A 24,051-nucleotide genomic window follows, 5' to 3' on the forward strand; every position below is an offset into this window, starting at 1 on the left:
CTTCTCTGCTCCCCTCGCCATCTTCGCTCCCTTTTTTTTTTTGGGAACTTTTTTTTAAAAAAACCACCATTAAAAAAAAAAAAATCTTCGCCATCTTAGCCTCTCCTCCTTCTCCACCTCTTGGCTGCCTCTCCATTTCAGGCTTCCGCCCTGCCTCTCCACCCCCTCGCACTGGACGTGCCTCCCATTATGAGGGGGGAACCGGTGCTTCCGCTCTCGGTCGAACACTAAGATCTGCACCCGCACCCCAAGAGAAATGGGAGACAAAGCCAAGAAAGACGACAATAACAACAACAAAAAAAAAAAGCAAACGACACAACTGAAATTGGAGGATGTGGACATACGTTACAACCGAAGTGGACTCGGGGTAGACACTGTGCCGCATTACGCTTCACTCTCCCCTCTCCCTCTCAGTCAGCCCACCCTCCCACACCCCGTTGGGACTGCCTCATCCATTCCACTGTCATCTCCGTTCCTCACTCAGTCACCGTCCAGTTTTCGGACTCAGTCCCACTCTTTCATGCCACAGTCACCATAGTTCCAGCATGGACATGGGTGGGCTGATACACCAGAGGCCCATGAGACCTTGGTCACGGAGATACATAGTTTTCGTGAGCGTGAGATGGAGCTGACTCGTTTCACACGGGAGTAGGTCTGCTTCAAGCCGCATCATACAGGAGCAGGCTAGGGCCATTCGGGAGCAAGTGGGTCTTATTCAGGGACTCAGACAAGATATCATGCAGCTCCGATAGGAGGTCACAGCCATACACATTGTCCCAAGGAGTACCCCGGTGGTTGAGGCATAGATTGCGAGCATGCAATCTGCTATTGAGGAGACTTCCAGATGGGTTGACGTGGCCAAACGAGAACCCGCAAGGGTAACCATTTCGGCTACCCTCATGGAGCAGCAACAGAGAGCCAGTAAGGCTCTCAACATCAGAGTACGCGGAATCCCACGCACTGAGGCTACACCGATGGTAGATGCGACTGCGTTCGTGGCCGCTACCTTGGGTGTGGTTGAGCATAGGATAGAGAGGGCATGGCGAGTGGGGAGAGATCCCAACTGAGAGCAACCCCTGATCATACGATTCCATGACACTCAGGCATGACTTTCAGCTCTACGACGCAGGTCAGTCCTTCTAGATCAGCCAGCGATCTCTATGGATGAGGACCTCACACCTCTATAGGTTGAGGAGAGGCGCTCTTTGCTGCAGCAGCGGGATCAGGCCTGGAAGGAGGGGAAGTGGGTAGTGGTACGAGAGGGACGACTTCTTACAGGCCCCCGTAGGGCACTTGCCCCCTCCCCTACATAGGAAAGCGGGGTCTGTGAGACTCAGATATCTGAGACCCTGTACACCATTTGGAACTGTAATGGTACCTTATGGTCGAAACCAAGGAACTTCTCGGAATCCTATACAGGCCACGACATAGTCTTCTATACAGAGACACATCAGAGTCCAGAGCGCCCTCTTCCAATAGTCAACGGATATACATGGGAGTCCGCCTACAGAGATGAGACGAGGGGTACAGGAGGAGTTCGAGGTTCAGGTGGAGTTGCATTCCTTTTCAGATCCACACTTCGGGGGATCATTTCAGTAGAGCAGAGAGATACACATTCCAGATTTCTTTGGATCCGGATACGACACATGGACAGCCAGGATCTGTTTGTCGCAGTTTGCTACTTCCCCCCGGAGACCTCCCACTTTGCTAGAGATATTCGAGGTGATAATGAGACATCCCCATTTGCTGCCCTTTATCAGTCCATCGTTGACTTTTCTAGCCGCGGAGAAGTCCTTCTAGTGGGGGACTTCAATGCGAGGACAAGGGCCCCGTCAGGTACCACTCCTTGACTTCAGAGATGATTCCACTCTACTGGTAGATGTTGATCTTGAGGAGGCAGGTATGCTACGGGTTTCGGCTCACAGGCGAGGTCCATTCTCATCTTATGGACAAGTCCTATTAGACCTAGGCAAGATACATGATCTCAGTATCTATAATGGTCTTGACAGATGGCCCGCTTCAGGTGGTTTCACATGCTTTCCACATGGGGGGGGCTCCAGTGTTGTTGATTACATCATGGGATCCCCTGTCTTCACATCTCGCATTACTAACTTCATTGTAGCACCTCTCCCCCCAGGGGATAATCATACATACCTTTTCTTTCACATCTCCACCTCCCTTCGCATAGCACCTTTCACCCCACTCAGTGCTTACTCCACCTACCACGATATACGCTTTCATCGAGATCACTCACCTTCTTACTCTGGCCGTCTGTACATACTTCTCGCTTATATTGACTTCATACCCCTTTTAGAGGATCGTGCTGCCCTTGTCACCCACTCACTACACGAGGCTGCCATTCACACTTTCCCCACACCACCCGCTCCACCCGCCCACCACCCCTTGGAACTATACCCTGTAATAGTTGGTACGATGATGAGTGTAAGGCCTTACGCCGTCGACTCAAATTCGAAACCAAAAACAGTCTTCCAAGCGCACCAGATACGCTACGTGAATACCGTAGACTAGTATGGAGGAAGAAACTAGACTTCGTTTGTCGAAACGAGGAGGAGCTACTGAACATTTTGTTTAGTAACAACTCTAAGGACTTCTGGCAGAGATTTCTAGAAGGACGGTCCCCTCCGGCACTCACTGACACCCAGATCTGGTTTGATTATGCACGCACACTTTATGACATCCCAAATTAGCCAGTCCCTAACCTCTCACGCATGCCTCATCCCACATCCTGCACCCTCTTTACTAGAGAAGGGGTAAAGGATGCCATAATGCAACTTCATAATGGCCGAGCGAAGGATCATGAGGGGCTATGCACTGAGTTCATTGCATATGAGATTAACCTCCTAGCCCCGATCTTAGCAAAGCTTTTTAATAAAGCGGTTTGTTTGGGATTTCCACACACTTGGACCATTAACACTATCTCACCCATCCACAAGGCAAGGGATCCCATGAGCCTAGAGAACTACAAGACCATTATGATTGGACATGTCATGTCCAAGATTTATGCATCAGTACTTGACTCCGAGGTTAGCAGACTTGCAGAGTGTCGTGGACTTAGAGCAGCAGGACAGGCCGGATTCCAACGTGATCATGGAACCACAGACCACATTCACATGCTCAGATGTATCATCGAGGAGGCGAGGTCATGGAAGCAGAGGGTTTATTGTTGCTTTGTGGATTTCCGCAAGGCATTTGACACAAAGCCCGCCTCATACGGCGCCTACAGGACATGGGTTATGACCAGGAGATCATTTGGATTGTCATGGCACTTTACAAGAGAGTTTCTGGCAGAGTTCGAGCAGGATCCAGGTGGACAGACGAGATCATGAGTACCATCGGGGTCAAACAAGGGTGTCCTTTTGTCGCCTACATTGTTTGGCCTCTACATTGACGAGCTTGAGAAAGTGATGCAGACACAGGGGGGTATAGGTTGCTCTCTTGCAGGCACGCTGATCCAGATTTTGCTCTATGCAGATGACGTGGCTGAAGGTCAACCTGGGTAAAACCAAGGTCATGATCTTCAATACATCTCGAGCCATCATGCGTCAGAAGTAGTTCACATTTGTGGGGTCGTCAGAAGCAGTTCACATTTGCGGGGTCATCTTCTCTGGACCAAGCTTCACTATGAGACCCGCGATGCAGGCACGCTTGAGTAGAGGGTATGCCTCATTGGCCAAGGTAGAGAGGTAGTGCTTCCGCTTGCACTTTCAAGATCCACGCACCAAGGGGTTGCTGTTTGACTCCTTGGCTCGCCGAGCGGGGATGTATGGCAGCCCTTGTTGGGGGCTAGACTTGTCGGACACAGAGTGGGCCCATGTGGAGCGGCTACAGGTTCTCATGTTATCATGGATGATTCATGGTAAGTCATATGTTTCTCACCAGATCATTCAGGCTGAGTTTGGGTCACCCCCTTTACAGCTAGAACAGCTAGATGCTGCATTTCAGGTCATCACATATCTGTACCGAGTTAGGGAATATGGGGATTATACCTCGTGGCGTAGCAGGCTACCATGGATAGCTCTATCCTCTTCTATGGCACTTGCAGCAGGAGGAGATCAGAGGTGCTAGTATGCACGTACAGAGAGATGGTTTGAGTGACTGGGGCTCCACATCGATAGACTACCTCCCTTCCAGTATAGCATGGATGCTCCGTTCTCTCTCCTCTTATCACACGAGGTCAACTAGGTTATCCGTGAGGATCTACTACAGCTACACACTTTTCGGACTTGGTTGGAACCGAGTGAACTCCTAGTGAAGCTTAGCTTCTACAGAGATCACTTCTTACATATCATAGTGGAGGGTTTCATTGACCCACCAGGATACACACAAATTCACCTACCCCACTCGATGAGGATCTCTCTTGGGCAGTTCCGGGTCTCTTCACACAGACTTCGCATCGAGAGCGGCAGAGCAAAGCGACTACGCAGGGAGCGGCGCATATGCACACTGTGCGACATACAGGAGGTTGAGACAGAGGAGCATTTCATCTTCAGGTGTTCTGTGTACTATGAGATCCGAGGACGTTTCCATTGCCTCTTCAGGGATAGTTATGGGATTTTAGCCCGTTTCCTCTCCTACCCAGACCAGCGGTGTTTGGCAGGTTTCATTCATGAGGCACTTAGACACCGCGAGAGGATACTCCGAGCACAGAGACAGGAGCAGACTTCTTCCTCGGTTGATCCCTCTCAGAGCTCTATCACGGAGTTCTTTCAGCTAGATCACATGGATCCCAACGAGACGAGGCCTCGACATGACCGTGACCCGACAGCTCAGACAGAGGGTCGACACACATATCACACTTGGAGACATCCCCTCCTTGTTTAGAGTCGGAGCCCGACCGACGGGGGTCAGTGTAGCCCTGGTTAGACGCAGAGCTACAACCAGGAAACGTGCCAGGACCGCACCTCTGAGTGGCCGACAGCACTCTATTGTCGACTTCATGCCTTCACTACCTCATCCATCCTGATATCCTGCTGTTGTTGGGGATGATGATGATATTGATGATGATGCTGAGATTGATATATAGTCGACCATCGACATGACTATGTTGTACTAAGGACTTAGTACTGCCATTCTGCATTTTTGCATTTTTTGCATTTTTTGCATTTTGCATTTTGCATTGGTATGGATGCTCGTTTAGTAGCTCCACTACCACAGCTCATTGTATCAGGATTTTCACAGTCTCATAGACCCATCAGTCTTCCGAAAACTTTAATAAACTTTCTTTTTTTCTTTCTCTCTCTCTCTCTCTCTTTGTGTGTGTGTACGTGCATGAATGTTGGAGTATTATCAAGACAACATAAACCCTTCATGTTGGTCTACATACATGTCCATGGAGGCCTCTGCTCAGCCCTACATTAGCACACCTATTCCTCTTCTCTATCGCAGAAATATAGCCAGGTTTCGCACCAGATCTCATACGCTTGCTATGGAGAAGGGAGCTTGGATGCATCAGCCTAGACATGCCAGAGTTTGTACTCTTTGCGACTTGCAATCAGTTGAGACGGAGACACATGTAGCTTTATAGTGCCCTCGATATGCACATATTGGGGAGGACTACCAATAGATACTGGAGGACTCTACTCAGTTGACATCAGTTCTCTCTACTGCCTCTCTGGCAGTGTTGGGATCTTTTGTCACCTGTCTTTTTACATGTCATCAAGAACTCATAGATTCCCGACCCCTCTTTTTGAGGAGACTTTCTTTACATTGTATTGAGATGGTCCCATGGGTCATTTTTGGCCCCCCATGGACGTTAATAAATTCTACTTCTACTTCTCTCTCTCTCTTTGTGGTGTGTGTGTGCATGAATGTACAAAAGGCCGAGGTAAAGGTCTTTAAATATTCAAACGGACAATAGATATATCATCCATCATTTACAAAAGCTCAAAAAGGCCTTTTATGTTCTTCGTTCAAAGATACACTACAGCCCCAAACCTCTTTCGCATTGTACTAGGCATGTACCACCAGGTAAAAACAAGAAGAGCTCATGAATGCACATAAAAGGTCGCTTCCATCTTAAAAGTAGACTAGCATCTACACCTTGCTGCAATTCTTCTTGCAGTTTTCCTCTTGTTATCAGAAGGCACATCAATCATAAGATATTTTTAAGGATTCCATCACAATCTCTTGCCCCTGATGTGTGCAAGAAAGTTTTAGTTATGGGCATTAACTCAATGGCCAAAGGATCTCTTGTCCTTCGGTTAGGTTCCATCACAATCTCTTGCCCCTGATGTGTGCAAGAAAGTGTTAGTTATGGGCATTAACCCAATGGCCGAAGGATCTCTTGTCCTTCGGTCGGTTTGGTTGTTTCCTACCATTTGTCCTCATGTACACTATGCAACATGTAAGCGCACATATACTTTGATTTCGCAATGATCATATTTCTTGTACTAGTCCCAAAAAAACATATTTTGGTTTCCTAAAGAGGATAAAACATCTATGTCTATCTCTATTTCTTCTAATCCTCCTCCTTTCGAGCACTGGCCATTGTTACCAACCAGCTTTGATTTTTAACCTTCTATGTCCGTTTATGCTTGTGAGCAGAAGGCTTCATGACTGTAAACAGTAGCACATCTCAAGAAAATACTACGATTGCACCAAATGATTGTGTGAGCTTGTGGCATCACATTTATTATATATACCTTTGTAAGCCTAGAATATATACAATCGTACAAATTCAGATTTTTGTTGATCTAAACTATAAATTTCTATAATGAAAATAAAAGAGAAAACAAAAGAGATGAAAAATGAGCCAACAAATTGTTTTGAAAAACTAAAGGTAGACAAATTTAGCAAGCAAAGCAATGCTTATGTCGTCATCAGCACCCAAGCATAAGCAACTATACTGGGTTTTTAAGGACCCATGGAGTCTCTTGGGTTTACTAAAATACGTCAAATAAACAAAAGGAAAATATAACAAGAAATAAAGAAGTAAGGAAGAAGGTCACTAAGCAAAAATAAACAAACAAATCAAGAAGCAAAACAGACCAAAAGATACGAATAAAATCTCTCTCTCTCTGTCTCTCTCACTCACTCACTCACTCACTCTCTCACACACAAGAGCCCAGCTGAAAGATAAAGCAGTGGAATTAGTTAAGGTTAAAGCTTCTAGGAAAGATGGAAAGTGGGGAGTTTACCGTGGTGGAATAGCACTTACCAAGGAGTTTAAATCCAAACCAAAAGACTCTTAGTCTTACAATGATGTATGGCCGATGATATATATGATCTTAGAACATAGTCTAGGTACTCTAAATAAATGGAGTTGCTTCTACACTCCTTGGGAGCTGCCATGTGCCCTCCCTAAGATGATGGGACCTAATCCTCTATGCTAGTCATCATTCATGAAATCAGATGCCTCTACTCAGCCATACATCAGCACTCCCATCCCTCTTCTCTATCGCAGGAATATTGCTAGATTCCGCACACGGTCACATACCTTGGCCATAGAGAAAGGAGCTTGGCTGAATTTGCCATGACATGCCAGAGTTTGCAGATTTTGTGATTCACAAACAGTCGAGACAGAGGCACACGTAGCCCTACATTGCCCCAAATATGCACATATCAAGGATGATTACCAGCAGATACTAGTAGACACCACACAGCTCTCATCAGTTCTCTCCACTACCTCTCCGACAGCATTGGGGTCTTTTGTCACTCATCTTTTTTTGTACCGTCAAGAACTTGAAAACTCTTGACCCCTCCACATCGGAGGATATTTTTTTTGTACTGAGGATTAGGTCCCATGGGTCATTTTTTGGCTCCCCGAGGACGATAATAAATTCTAATTCTACTTCTCTGCGTCACAGCAGAGGGCCACAAAGGCCCTCACCATTCGCATTCGTGGTATCTTGCCCTCGGCGACAGAGTCCACCATGACACAGGCTGTGACCTTTGTCTCTCAGACACTGGGAGTACAGGATCATGGCATAGTAGGATCATATAGAGTCGGGAGGGATCGTACTAGAGAGCAGCCCCTCATTATCAGATTCAGAGATGCCCAGGCATGTCTAGCTGCCCTCAGGAGGAGAGGGACACTCAGAGACCACCCACAGATTTCCATGGACGAGGATCTGACTCAGATACAGGTAGAGGAGCGCAAGGCGCTCATGCCTCAGAGAGATGCAGCCCGAGCTCAGGGCAAGTGGGCAGTGATCAGGGATGGCAGACTCATCACAGGCACCTTGAGGCGTGCTCCCACAGTGCTTAGAGATGGCAGACCAGCAGATATAGCCCCACCTCCACCTCCTGCTACGACCGCTTGACGGGACAGGGCCCATGGGACACACCACCCGTCAGATAGTCTACGCGTCACTGTATGGAACTGCAATGGTTCTTTTACAGCACAGCCAGGCAATCTACGGGGGGCATTCTTTGGGAGAGATATCATCTTTTTCACGGAGACACACGAGAGTCCAGAGAGACCTTTGCCACGAGTGACAGGGTATACATGGAGATCTGCCTTCAGGCAGCACACTCGAACATTTGGAGTGAGAGGATCTGGAGGAGTGGCCATTTTGTACAGAGAGCATCTCGATCGGATCATCACAGTGGAGAGAGCGGATTCACATGCCCGATTCTTGTGGGTACGCATCCGCCGCAGAGCCCCTCAGCGATATCTTTTTATTGCAGTTTGCTACTTCCCCCCGGCGCAGTCGATCTATTCTTCCACTGGACCAGGCCAGTCCATATTTGAGGATCTCTCAGCGGACATTGCAGATTTTTCACATCGCGGAGAAGTCATCCTTTTAGGAGACTTCAACGCGAGGACCTCAGACAGACAGGCCCTCACTTATGACTTCATGGAGGATCCGGTCATACTCCCAGCATTTCACGATGATAGCCTCTGTCGGACTTCATCAGCCCACAGATCAGGGATGTCAGTTACTGGAGCTCCTCACCTCGCACAGTATGGTCATTTATAACGGCTTGTCCAAGTGGCCACAGTCTTCCATGCCTACATTCTCTTCTGCTTCTGGGCGTGGTACTAGCGTGATCGACTACATCATAGGTCCCCCGACTCTAGTCCCTTCCATCCATAGCCTTACTGTTAGCCCCTTCATGCCCTCTGCCGACCATGCACTCATCCACTTTACTTTGACTAATGTCTCCCATGACCCACCCCCCCCTCGTTATCATGACCGCCAACCCTATTACGAGGTTCATTTCGACCACCAGTTCGATGATGTATATAGCCAGAACCTCAGCCGCCTACTCCGTCCTCATCTATTAGATGCTCTGCCATCCACGCAGGACCGGTGGGAACTTGTACATACTTCACTCGTTTCTGCCGCTCACATGTCGTTCCCTGCCACATGTCATTCGTCTAGTCCCCCACCGGTTGGTCTTGTTCCTTGCAACGGTTGGTATGACGAGGAGTGTAAGGAACTCCGCAGAAAACTTCACCTTGAGACCAAGGAGAAGTCTCCCCTCCTTGCCGAAACCAAGAGAGACTACAAGTGGTTGGTTAGGCGCAAGAAACGCCAATTTCTAGCCCGGAATGAGGATGAGCTGAGAAGCTTGCTTTTCAGCTGTGACTCCAAGGAATTCTGGAGAAAATTCCTCCGCTCGAAGTCTCAGAGCCCCCTCACAGATCCACATGTCTGGTTTGCATACACTTCAGCTCTATACGATGTTCCAGATCAGCCAACCATCGATTTATCCCATTCCCCTAGGCCAGCTTCATCTAGTCTCTTCACACCAGAGAGTGTCCGTGCAGCAGTCCACCGATTGAAGAACAGGAGAGCTAAGGATCATGATGGATTGCAAGCGGAGTATGTAATCCATGGGATTGATGCCTTAGATTTTGTTCTTTCCCGTCTCTTCAATGAGTCTGTTTGTACAGGCCTACCACAGTCCTGGTTAGGCAATACCATAGTACCTATCCACAAGTCGGGGGACCCTATGGAGCCGTCGAATCACAGGACCATCATGATTGGCCACGTTATGGCCAAGATCTATGCATCAGTTTTGGAAAGCTGTATAAATGACCATGCCGAGACGACATGACTTAGAGCCAGAGGGCAGGCTGGATTTCGCAGGGATCATTCGACACTTGACCACATCCTCACACTCAGGGCACTGGTAGAGGAGGCGAAGTCACGAAGGCAACGGCTTTATTGTTGCTTCGTGGACTTCAGGAAGGCATTTGACACAGTTCCGCGATTCAGATTGTTTCAGAGGATTCGCCAGATGGGCTTCAGTGGAGAGATACAGTGGGCTATCATGGCTTTGTATGAGAGGGTCACTGGTCGGGTTCGGACACGTGAGGGGCTCTCAGAGGAGGTATGCAGCACGATTGGGGTGAAGCAGGGTTGCCCGCTCTCTCCTACTCTCTTTGGATTATATATTGATGAGCTAGAGATGTTTATACAGATGACAGGCGGTGTGGGCTCTACTCTCTCAGGATCCTCCATTCCTATCCTCCTGTATGCAGACGATGTGGTTCTCATTTCCTCTACTGCTCAGGGCCTCCAGGCACATATTGAGGCACTCCACAGGTTTTGCCAGGACAGGGGGTTGACCGTAAACCTTGGCAAGACCAAGGTTATGGTTTTCAACACCTCTGATCGTATTTACAGCACAGATGAGTTTTGCTTCACTTATGACGGACAGCCCATTGAGCTTGTTAGAGAGTACACTTATTTGGGGGCAGTTTTCAGGGGACCGGTTTTCACCATGACATATGCAGCACGAGATAGGATTAGTAAAGGGTATGCTTCGTTGGCTCATCTTGAGCGTCAGTGTTTTCAGTCCCACTTTCAGCATCCCGATACGAAATCCTTGCTTTTTGATACATTGGTGAGACCAGCTGCGATGTATGCAGCTCCTTTCTGGGCAGGAGACCTCGGCGCTGCAGATTGGAGACGAGTAGAGAGGTTACAGATCATCATGTTCTCTCGGCTCATTAGGGCCAAGGCTACAGTTCCACACGAGATCATGCTAGCAGAGTTTGGAGCTACTCCCCTTGCATTGGATGCAGCGTTTCAGTCGGTCATGTATTTGCACAGGGTTAGGGAGTTTGGAGACTCAGCAGCAGGCAGAGCTCGGTTGCCATGGTTAGCACTTGCATCTTCTATGGAGTTGGCACGATCTGGGGCCCGATACTGCTGGTACTTCAGACTCACTAGGTGGCTCACATCTCTTGGACTAGACATGGATAGACTGCCTCCCTTCCGATACAGCATAGATGCCCCTCATCTCGAGTTGACTCGCCACGAGCTTAGCCAAGTCACGAGAGCAGACTTGCTGCAGCTTCATACGTATCGCACTTGGATTTATCCCACGCAGCTTCCGACGAAGATGGCCACATATCGTGACCACTTCCTTCGGATCTCAGAGGATGGATTTGTCATTCCACCAGGCTATACAGGTATCCACATGTCCCACTCACTGAGGATTGCCCTTGGCCAGCTTAGAGTCTCTTCGCATCAGCTCGAGATAGAGGCTGGTAGGATGCGACGCATGGAGGATGGACGGCGACCAGGCCGAGAGACCAGGATCTGCCCTTGTTGCACCATGGGAGAGGTGGAGTCAGAGGAGCACTTCATTTGTAGATGCCCGCTATATTATGAGCTCAGAGGTAGATTCCACTGTCTCTTCACGGATGGCTTTGGACCTCTCTCACGAGTGATGGACTACGAGGATCAGCATTGCCTAGCTCTTTATGTCAAGGAGGCCACTATGCTTCGACGAGACTACCTCAGAGACCATCAGCACAGACCGGAGCGTGATAGAGCCCAGCCTGATAGAGCTCAGGCACACGCTATACCAGAGGACAGAGACCAGGAGGAGCACGAGGAGGTCAGAGCTCACACAGGACACATGCCTCCACCCTGTGGATGTACATATGAGATGGTTTGTAGACGCCGCAGGATCTTGTTACATAGGGGACGAACTCGTCGCTTCATCTCCAGACGATCCAGGATGATGGCAGCTTTTCGGAGGAGACTTACTCATGGAGATCTCGCCCCACCAGCCGCTCACCTCACCTTTGCTCAGATTTGTACTCTCATAGCAGGAGGCAGAGTCGATGGACAAGATTTCCAGTATTATTTTGGTTCTCAGACTCCGTGACACCTAGACTTGTATCTTTGCATTGGCATATTGTACTCATCCCCCCATTTTGCACCCAGGGGCGGTTTCCTTGCATCTAGTTTACTTTGTATTTAGGCTCAGATTTGACATTATGTACTTTCACTTGCATTGTATTGCGTAGCACTTAGATGATATTCGACGATGCCTCTTCTTTGTGGCACGTTGATTTTGTGCTATCTTGTATGCAGAGTTCTTGATGTCCCATGGGCCCATTTTGGTCTTTAGTGGACAATAATACACTTTCTTTCTTTCTTCTCTCTCTCTCTCTCTCTCTCTCTCTCTCTCTCTCTCTCTCTCTCACACTCACTCTCTCACCTCGGGGCATAGCAGGCTACCATGGATAGCTCTATCCTCTTCTATGGCACTTGCAGCAGGAGGAGATCAGAGGTACTGGTATGCACGTATAGAGAGATGGTTTGAGCGACTGGGGCTCCACATGGATAGACTACCTCCCTTCCAGTATAGCATGGATGCTCCGTTCTCTCCCCTCTTATGACACGAGGTCAACTAGGTTATCCGTGAGGATCTACTACAGCTACACACTTTTCGGACCTGGTTGGAACCGAGTGAACTCCTAGTGAAGCTTAGCTTCTACAGAGATCACTTCTTACATATCAAAGCGGAGGGTTTCATTGACCCACCAGGATACACACAGATTCACCCACCCCACTCGATGAGGATCTCTCTTGGGCAGTTCCGGGTCTCTTCACACAGACTTCGCATCGAGAGTGGCAGAGCAGAGCGACTACCCAGGGAGCGGCGCATATGCACACTATGTGACATACAAGAGGTTGAGATAGAGGAGCATTTCATCTTCAGGTGTCCTGTGTACTATGAGATCCGAGGACGTTTCCACTGCCTCTTCAGAGATAGTTATGGAATTTTAGCCCGTTTCCTCTCCTACCCAGACCAGCGGTGTTTGGTAGGTTTCATTCATGAGGCACTTAGACACCCCGAGAGGATACTCCGAGCATGGAGACAGGAGCAGACTTCTTCCTCGGTTGATCCCTCTCAGAGCTCTATCACGGAGTTCTTTCAGCTAGATCACATGGACCCCAACGAGACGAGGCCTCGACATGACCATGACCCGGAGCCCGTGACACGACAGCTCAGACAGAGGGTCGACACACAGATCACGCTTGAAGACATCCCCTCCTTGTTTAGAGTTGGAGCCCGATCGACGGGGGTCACAGTTGCCCTGGTTAGACGCAGAGCTACGACTAGGAGACGTGCCAGGACCGCACCTCTGAGTGCCCGACAGCACTCTATTACCGACTTCATGCCTCCACTGCCTCATCCATCCTGATATCTTGCTGTTGCTGGGGATGATGATGATGCCGAGATCGATATATAGTCGACCATCGACATGACTATGCTGTACTTAGGACTTAGTACTGCGATTCTGCATTTTTTGCATTTTGCATTTTGCATTGGTATGGACGCTCATTTAGTAGCTCCACTACCACAGCTCGTTGTATAGGATTTTCACAGTCTCATAGATCCATCGGTCTTCCAAAGACTTTAATAAACTTTCTTTCTTTCTTTCTTTCACACACAAGAGTCCAGCTGAAAGATAAAGCAACGGAATTAGGTTAAAGCTGCTAGGAAAGATGGAAAGTGGGGTGTTTACCATGGTGGAATAGCACTTATCAAGGAGTTTAAATCCAAACCAAAAGACTCTTAGTCTTAAAATGATGTATGGCCAATGATATATATGATCTTAGAACATAGTCTAGGTACTCTAAATAACTGGAGTTGCTTCTACACTCCTTGGGAGCTGCCATGTGCCCTCCCTAAGCTGATGTACTGCATGGTTTTTTCTATTGTCCCATAGACCTTTGGTCTCCCGTGGATGGTAATAGAGAACGAATGAATTATTTAAAACATTAAAAACTAAAGGAATCACTTACACTTATGTACCACTTCCTACAATGATGCACGGTACATCCTACAATGATGCTATATTAAATTCCTTACTTAGAGAGCACATGCATCCTAATTAAATGAAAACGGGTTGTTCATCTCTCCACTTTTTGTTTTCAGTTTATGTTCAATCATTCTAAACATGCCTAAGGCCGATACACCGTAGATTAAAAAACTGCATATCTAAGATTGTGGGTACTTTTTTCATTATTTTATTAGATTATACCGCTTGTGTATTAGCAAAGTGATCAAATTACTATGTTGAGTGATAAAAGATTCCTTAGTTGTACAAAGGCAGGAAAATCTATGGAATTGGAAAGAAATGACTCCATATTTTGCCAAATCAGATATGTTTGACTCAATGTGAGGCATTTTTATATTGTGTAAGCCACCATAATCAGGTGGTTGTCGTTTATCATACATGTCAACCTCTAATCCTATGGCACATGAGAGAGTCTAAGATCTAAGAAAACACTAGAATCTCCTACAATTAAGTTCACAAGAGTCATGAGGATAGATTCCTTCTCCAAGAGCACAAGTGTCTTTGTACATAGAGTCCTGAAAGTCAAGAACATCTGGTACAAATAAATTATCTATAAAATGCCTAACTTGGCTAAGCTTATGTAGCAACAAGTATTGATAGAGATAAGACGTTGTATGAACTTAAATTCATAAGTGAAGAGATAAAAGTAAAGACGACACAATTAGAGCCCATAGGGATTCCTATAATTTGTTGAAACAGAGAATCACCTGTTGTGATGTCACGATTATCTAAAAGAAAATCTATCCAAGAGCAAACATCTTCAATACTTATGACCTTTGTGTATCTTTTATTTTTAAAATCAATGTCATGATATTTATTCTTTAGCCACAAAAAGTCAAAACATAAAGCTGTTTTCTCAACGTTCAGCACTTTGCATCTATCTTAGCAAATCTCAGCTTAAAACTTCAGCCATTAGCTTTTTGATTCTAAACTTCAGATCTTATAGCTTGAACTTTGTATAAAGCGTCGTAAAATTGTATGTTTGAAGGAGAATAGGAGACTCTTTTTCTTAAATGTAGGGGCGTAAGTTTTGGCATACGAATTCACTTCTCTGAATATATATTCTAAGTAAAACTTTTCACAAATAAAAACATAATTATTGGCACACTGGTCCATATAAGATATGACAAATTTCCTATGGAATTTTCAAAGAAGAGTTTCATCTTTTTTAGAAAGTGAAGATACTTCTTCTAGTTTCAAAGCATAATCAACATGCGAGGTTGCAGGAGAGCTAGGACAATCCCGCAACACAACTTTTGGTTTCCATAGAAGGGTAGGTATATGACTATGTTGGTAAAGAGGAATGTTAAAGGGCTTTGTAAGAGTTCTCCACATCATAGGGTTCTTTTTAGAGGTTTTTTTATTCTTACGATGAGTTGCTTGAAATGTAATCCACTTTCCATTGTCCACACACTTTCCCATGCAACAGGCTTGAAGTGTTGCATTATTGAATATCAGCCATATCATCAAACATTTTTCAAAAATTATTCAAACTACATGCAACTTTTTGATATAGGCAGTTTCCTATACCTCCTGATATTCCAACCATGAGAGCTTCATACATTACCAGTTTGGAGTCTTCACTATTCATATACAAATAGGCACTTATCTGATGGCTAGTTCCTTTACAGAAATTTATACTGGCTACCTTATGAGATTTGATGTGGATAGATACTATATAAATTTTGAAATCCTACACTATTGTCCTAATCATATCAGTAGAAAGGAGAAGCACTGCATCTACTAGTTACCTCAATAAAAGATACCCGAAGTTGTACTTCCACTTTTTCTGTTAAGCTCTCTATTTTATTAAATATCATCTCCATCGCTTGAGGTATAATACTGTCGGTATTACTACCTACAGTGTATCCAGTTCCCATAGTGTATGTTTTCCCAGACCCTGTCTGCCAAACAACAAGAATGCCACTTTAAAATCATTACCATTAACAACTTGCCAAGCATCTACCCTCAACTTCTTGCAGAGAATTGTGTTGACTTGTAGGGTTCTTTAATAATAACTAACTGTATAACCTCATCCATAACTGCACACAATATGGAACATAATTACACAATGTCTCAAGCATGTGTTCCCAAGTGTCTCCTCTTATACATGGACTTTCATAAAAAGGATGACAAACCCATGAACAGAATTTATCAAGATATTGTTGAGCAGGTCATGGAAGAACCTTTCTTAAAATGATGTATGAGCACTAAAGAGACTTCATAATTGACAACAGGCGCTTAAGCTATGGCTGGAAGCAAGATAATGCATAAGAGAAGATGATAATAAGCGTTATCACACACAAGTTTTATTTCAATAAAGAAACAAGAGGAGAGACTCTATTTTTTTAATTTCCAATAGATGATAGCAACTTGCCAAGAAATCAATAGGACTAAAATAGGAACAAAAATATTATTCAATAGCACACCGCATGCACACACCCACACAGGGTTAAATTGCTAAATTTTAAGTGAGGCAGTTTATGCTATCATATATAAAAGCTATAATTGGCATATTGCCAGACTTCACAGGGAGAAGAAAACAGCGGTTAAAGGAGGGACTATACTGCTGTAACTCTCATGCTTTCATAGCCAAAGCATCTTCAACCTTACAGTCACCACAATCATGTAGAATTAGAGGAGGGGCTGCTAGGGGCTGCCCACGCAGCCCTATGGGCCGACTTAAAGGGGATTGAGGCTGCCTATAAAAGCTCCCTCCCCCAGCCCACTACCTACACTTGGTGCTGCCCTTTGGGGCCTCAAAACCTTGCACTTATGCTGCGTTGAGATGCTGCGACATGGTGAGCATGCAGCCAGCTGTCACTGCCACTTGTGCCTAGCACTGGCGCATGTGACAATATCCCCTCTTTTGCACTTGTTATGCTATGTGGATACCTCACACCTTTTCGCCTTGGCATCCTAAACTGCTCTACCGTGCCCTGCAACCTTGGGAAATAAGAATGGACCCACGTAGCTCGTGCTTGACTCGGACTAGGGCTCACGAAGGGGTTGTTAGAACATGAAGTCAAAGTGAGTGCTTTTAGTGTATTTTATTGAGTTCTAGAGTAGTACTAGACTACTTTATATCCTAGTGTGCCACATGTCACTATGGGACTTATCCCATACACATATGACACCTAGAGTGTGTGTGCCTATTCTATCCACATACTTGTGATTTCATCACTCTCATCCGATAGAGGCTTCGAGCGAGATTTCCTACTGTTACTTTTGGCAGATTTTTCTGGTTGTTTGGTTTTCATCCAGCGAGACAGGGTTTTGATTTATTTTTTTGTATGGGTGCGCTACTGGACACTACAGACTTTATGGATGGACAGAAATCATAGAGTCTTTGGTGATCCACTATTTTCATCCTTTCTTTTTTTCAAACGATCTCTACAGCAATCATTCTACGATTGTGTTCAGACTCGTTTGATTGATCAGGATGTGTATACGGCTTTACAGCTTATACTGAGATCTTTAGTTGAGTAGTAGTTACTTCGTTTTTGAAGTAACTATGAATGTAATTATTTTACAGTAATAAAATATTTCTTCTCACCAAAAAAAAAAAGTGTGTGCCTATTCTATAAAGGCATTGTACTTGTCTAGTCTTGTTATATGGAGTCTACATCAAGCTTTCTATCATGTGAGTACTTTGGTTATCATTGCTTTGCACTTGTATCTTCATTTTAGTCTTTCCATTTCCTTTCCATTCCATGCCATGTGCCTTCATGTGGTACTAGTAGTTCCTAGCCCTCTCTTCCTTTGCTCTTCCAAGAAGATGAGGTGAGGGAGGCCAATGACGCTACTCTCCCTTCTCCTTGAAAGGCACTCATTTCTCCTCCTTCCTTTCCACTTTCCCCTTAGCTTCACCATGGAAGATTGCCTCATCTCCGACATGAAGATCTCGACTTGGAGGTGAACATGAGCTTCCACCTTGCTGCCTACCAACTTCTCCAACAAGGTGGACTGTTCGTGGGATCTTCTCTTCTCTGCCCGCCATCCACAGCTCCATTATCAGTGCCAAACAGTCCGCCATGATGCTGCAGCAATTTCCGCCTAGTAGCTGCTCCTCAGTCCCTCCATTTCAGAGCTCCTTCACCCACATTTCCGCCCTTGCTCATCTCCACCTAACCTCTCTCTACACCAGCACTTGCTGCCCATGCATGCCCACTTAGCTGCTGATGCTGCCCACGACTTCTGCCAGCTCCAAACTCTCTACTCCAAGCCCAGACTGCCATGAGATGCTGCCCAATGAATGAAGCTTCCCAAACGAATGAAGTGATTAACTGAGGTAATTTGTTTCATCTTATTGCGCTTATTGCACTTGCACTTCTTTTCCAGCCATGGATTCTTCCAAATCAACTACCATTTCGTTTGAGAAGTTTTCCGGTAAGAACTTCCCTACATGGCAAACAAAGATGCGTCTTTACTTATGAAAGATGGAGTGTGGCATATTGTTAGTGGCAAGGATAAAAAGCCACCATCAGATGAAAATAAAATTGCACACTGGGAGAATATGAATGACAAAGCTCTTTCCCTCATTGGTTTGGGGTTGGGTGATGAAGTTATTCACCATTTTGATTTCAATTCCACTGCTCACGAATTATGGGCTAAGTTTGAAGGATTGTTCGGCAACAAAGTCATCAATTCAAAGGTATTCCTAAGACATGAATTCTTCAAGCTGCAAATGAAGAATGAAGACTCTCTTCTTGCTCACTTGAATCATATGGAATCCCTTGCCACTCAACTTGCTAGTCTGAAGGCCCCTATAGGGAAACATGATCAAGTTGTTGTGCTCCTCTCGAGCATTGAGGAAATTCCTAAGTACCGGGAGATCATACCAGCATTGCTAGTGACACAAATGGGTTATCATCATATGGTTGCTATGCTCGTTGATCATGAAAGACGGATTATAGACCCTCTGGACTCCAATGCATTGTACTCCAAAGGAAAAGGCAAATTCAAGCCTCTTAAATGCAATTACTGGTGGGAAACTTGGTCACACCGAGGATCGATGTTTCCAGAAGCTTGCCAAGAAACAAAACAAGGATCATGCCAACTTGGTTCGTGCTGCAACAAGTGAAGACAAAGAAGAAGATGATGCTTCCACACTAACTCATGCTCTCACTACCAACATCAGAGATCTCTCTCTCCATTTAGAGGTCTATGTACCTACCACCTGATGATCGTGACTTTTGTTTCTGATTTCTTCTATGTGTGCTTGGGTACTCTGCCCTGGGTAGTCCCCAAAAAATGATTGTAATAATGAGCAGGTTCACAGCCTTGGATTGTCCTCCTAAAATGATTGTAATCTTTTTTAGTTTTCGTGTCTGACTCCCCACCATTCTGTTATGGAGTCAAGAGGGGGATGTATGGTGGGAGCCATTCTATTGGCTTTGATGGGTCTCTTTATTAGGCCTAGCTGAGTTCCAGGATGTTGGTGTATTCTCTAGACCTATGAGCGGGTCATGTAGCCATGCTATGATATGAGCCTCTAAGCTACATGGCGTGCACAGATTAGCAGTCCATCATTGTCATGTTCTGTTCTTGGCTTCATTCTAGTAGTCCCTCACCTTTCCTTCATGGGGGTGTAAAGATAGTGGGAGAGAAGGAAGGAGTCTCACTTGCGGCTTTCTCACATACACAATGGGGAAATACACACAAAGGTGGAGGCTGAAAATAGCTTTCCTCTTCTTAGTTGTGAAAGCCAAAAGAACTCTAGTACAAAGAAATAGAAGAACCCTATATGAGGGTCTCAAACCAAACTTAGCTAACTAAGGTGGCATACTAACTGAGCCACGAACTAGAGTACATAAGGATAGCTGTCATCCAGCTATTATTCATGGGCGGTGTACCAACCGCATTTGTAGCTAACAAGTCGGTGACATAAATGCACAACGGTCACTCTGGCATATCACGAGTGGAGCTCGATATCTCAACACTCCCCCTCGAGCTCAATCCCAATTCCTGCACACCAAGCAGGTCTCTGAACTTGCGCAGCTTCTCTGCGTCCAATGCCTTCGTGAATATGTCAGCTACCTGATCCTTTGTGCTGACATAAACTAGATCAATAAGACCTAGTAAAACCTTCTCCCGCACATAGTGATAATGCACCTCAATGTTATGCTCTAGCCGAGGTAGCATGACCTCGGAAGAATCAGTCGACATTTCCCTTAAAGGATCTATCTTTGTAATATATTTGTTTGCGCTTCATGTAAATGATCGGGAGGGAATTAATATCAAGGTCCTAGGTGAGGGTTGATAGCACCAGACTAGGTAGATCTAAGGCTAAGGGCCTAATGCGAAGATTGTGCCTAGGGGTAAAGGATTTAATGCATCCCAAGAGAGGGGTGAAATGTTGCATTAGGAAGGTCCTATATGGATGACATGCGGCATCTAGATCTATCTAGGGAGATGGGGCTTGTTGAGGCTAGAGAGAGAAGAGAAGGATTTTCACGTATGTTTTCACGATTGGAATTTCTCTGCCTGCTCGTTAGCTTCAGCAAGGTTGGCTGGGAGGATATCCATGGTGCTGCTCCCGTGATCTGCATTAGGAATTAGATAGATAGTCTTTACATTTGGTATCAGAGCCCAAGGCTAGAAATTAGGAAGGGATCGACGAAATTATGGATGATCATCCTGTAAGACCCTTCGACATTAATTGCCCGTGACGATGGACAGTAGCAGCTCGTGAATGGGGAGACCATTTGACATGAATAGTCCGACAGACAAAGGAAGAGGCCTTCGATGATTCGACGAAGGTGACGCAAGATAGCAGAGGTGTATTCGGAATTTGTGCACGTAAGCTGTGACCTGGAGCGCACAGGCGACGCAGAATAGCGGGGAGCGCTAGTCGACGGACAGCTGTCCACGTATTCCGAAATTGGCCAGCAAGCGCGGAAGCTGTAACTGTAGACTGTTGGCGGGATCTGCATGGAATCAAAAAGGTTGTGATGAATCCGTTGATAACCAGGGAGCTCTCTTTGATCTCCATCAGTTTCATGTTTTTTTTTCCTACTTGAGTTAGTCGGGTGATGCTCTACTATTATAGATAGGATCTCGAGAGTAATCAGCCTGCATGAGGCTTTGATGTTGTAGCAGGGACAGATTATGCCTGTGCATATGCCTGTGTGCTTCAGTCAGAGTCAGTTTGCAAGAATTTCCCTAGTATAGGGAAAAGCGCGGTTTGAGATATATGCCTATGTCAAATGCCTGGTCAGTGTGCATGTGGGATTGCAGGTATTCCCTAGTATAGGGAATTGTGTCAGAGTGTCAGTACACTGAATTGAGTCAGTTTGTAAATACAATTTTCTAGCGGTGTTTAAAAAAGAAAAAAAGAAAAAAAAACAAAATAAGACAAAACAAAACGAAATAGAACAAAACACCCATTGAACTGAATGGAAGCAGAAGAAGGAGCTTCCAGGAGGGACCCTTGTGAGTCAGGAGTCTGGCCGACCCAGCAGGTGTCGCGCCCAGTAGCTCATACTTTATCTGGCAGGATTGCATTGCTAGAGGATGCCTTGCAATAGTTGTTAGCGCAGCAATTACAGGCCAATGTAGGGCAGTCCGAACTTAGGAGAGCGATACACAGTATGTCTGCCAGACCTTCTCGAGAGGAGAAGGGAAAGGCTCCAATGGAACCGGAGTCTAGTGTCCATACGGTCGAGCCTAGGAAGGCTAAAGTGCCCAATATTGCCAATTACAAACCGGAAAAGTATTCTGACCGGATGAATGATCGTAGCTCCAATGTCATTGAGACCTGGTTACATAAATGGGACGAGGTGTTCGCCATTTGTGAAATTAGAAATGACATCAAGAAGATCCGTGAGGCCACCCACATGTTTAGTGAGGCTGCGGATCGGTGGTGGATTAAACAACAAAAAGATGGTATAGCATCCACTACCTGGGAGGGGTTTAAAAGAGAGTTCAGGAAACATTTCTTACCTCCTGACGAAGCATCCCGAGCTTGGGATCAATATAGAAACCTTCGTCAGAGAAATTTATCAGTGGCAGAATACACTGATAAGTTTCGAGAGAGTGTAATGAAGGTTGACGAACCCCTGCCTCAATCAATCCAAGTGAAAGATTTCATATTTGGATTGAATGATCGAATAAAAATGGAAGTTTGGGCTAAGTACGCGAACACGTTAGATGATGCAATAGCTATAGCCCTGAACTATGAGGATGCCAAGGGCAGCAAGCCAAGTGGGTTTGCACAGGTCGGAACCCAGTATGGGTATCCGAAGAAATCTGGGTTTAAGAAGAAATGGACTAGTAGAGGGAGTGGTTCTCAGCCGAGTGGTCAAGCCAAGCAGGCGAAACCAGCTGAAACTCCTAAACCAAGTACCACCATTGGAGTGAAAAGGAAAGTAACCCCAATGGCAGCCCGGGCTTGGGGTCTAAGTCTTCCTTAAACCCAGAACAAAGGGAAAAAGCGAGGACAGAAGGCTTATGTTTTGGTTGCTTTCGGCCTCATCAGTGGAAGGATTGTTCACGTAACAAAGATCGTCGGATGGCTGAGATGGTGATCTCAGAATGCGACGTGGAGATGGAGGAAAGTCCCAGAGTGGAAGAGATGCAGATTCAGCTAGCGGGATCTTCTCAGAGGTTAGTACCTTGTTTGTTATGTGTGTCTGTTGCTAAGCTAGTAATGAGTGCACCTGATAACATCCTATCTAAGCCCGCAGCAACGGGGTATACAGCCTTTAATGATACGGAGTTAATTAAAATGAAAGGGTAAGTGGCCAATCATGATGTCATTGTGTTGTTTGACTCGGCGTCAACTCACAATGTGATTAACTCCAAGCTCGTGAAGAGGCTGAAATTTAAGACAAGTCCATCTGACTATGCGTATATAGCCAGGATGGCAGATGAAAGTTCAACTGAAGTATGGGACCAAAGGGTTACCCAGTTGGAGCTTCGTATCCAGGACTATGCTGAGAAGCTTGATTTTGAAATGACCGAGCTTGCTCATGCAGATATAGCCCTGGGTATGGCATGGCATTCTAGGAAGAATCCAGCCATTGATTGGAAAAAGCACGTATATCAATTCAAGATGAATGATGTGCTTTTATTCGTGATGGAAATCCGAAAAGCTCAAGAAGAGTTTTTATTCCTTTGCACAGCATCGGTAGAGCCGGTTGATGATTCTTCGGCTAGCACTGATGTTACGCAAAGTGGTGAGATGGCCAAGTTGGCTAATCTTATAACAGAGGAGTTCTATGAATGTTTTAGGGATGAACTACCTTATGGGTTTCCTCCAGAGCGGAATGTTCAGCATAAGATTGAGCTGATCTCGGGGGCAGAACCTGTAAATAGACCTCCCTATAGAATGAGTTTTACTGAAGAGGCGGAGGTGCGTAGACAACTGGAAGAATACCTCAAGTTGGGGCAGATTCAACCAAGTTTCTCACCTTTTGCTTCGCCAGTGATATTAAAGAAGAAAAAGGATGATACGTTTCGCCTCTGTATAAATTATAGAGCATTGAATAATATCATTGTTAAGCACAGGTATCTGATGGCTCAGATTGATGATTTGCTATATGCATTACATGGAGCCGTGATTTTCAGCAAGATAGATCTTAAGTGTGGCTACCATCAGATCCGGATTAGAGCCGAGGATGTGCATAAAACCGCTTTCAGAAGCAGGTTTGGTCATTATGAGTTTTTGGTAATGCCCTTCGGACTTACCAATGCTCCAGCGACATTCGTCATGCTTATGAAGGATTTACTACATCCGTATATCGGAAAGTTCGTAGTACATTTTATTGACGATATTTTGATATTCAGTAAAAGTATTACTGAGCATCGTGAACACTTAGGGATAGTGTTCAGTACTTTAAGGAAAGCCAGTCTTTATGTAAATAAAAAGAAAACTATACAGTGTATGGTTAGGCTTGAATATTTAGGGTTCATAATTACTCCATAGGGGGTAGAAATGGATCCGAAGAAAGTGGCTGCGATACTAACTT

At 45.6% G+C, this 24,051-nt stretch overlaps 1 protein-coding gene across 1 annotated transcript in view; it reads right to left on the bottom strand.

The window, feature by feature from the left end:
- The window catches only part of LOC147885969 (kinesin-like protein KIN-4A), a 220,312-nt gene that overhangs the window by 151,757 nt on the left and 44,504 nt on the right, over window positions 1-24,051 (bottom strand). The window contains exon 4 of the mRNA XM_087396260.1: window positions 15,832-15,984. Coding sequence (XP_087252386.1) covers window positions 15,832-15,984 — 153 coding nt within the window. The remainder of the gene's footprint in view (window positions 1-15,831; window positions 15,985-24,051) is intronic.

The sequence above is a fragment of the Dipteris shenzhenensis genome, chromosome 25 (genome assembly GCF_047967505.1).
Source record: "Dipteris shenzhenensis isolate YYH24624 ecotype China chromosome 25, Dip_SZ_1.0, whole genome shotgun sequence".
In the NCBI taxonomy this organism is placed as follows: domain Eukaryota; kingdom Viridiplantae; phylum Streptophyta; class Polypodiopsida; order Gleicheniales; family Dipteridaceae; genus Dipteris; species Dipteris shenzhenensis.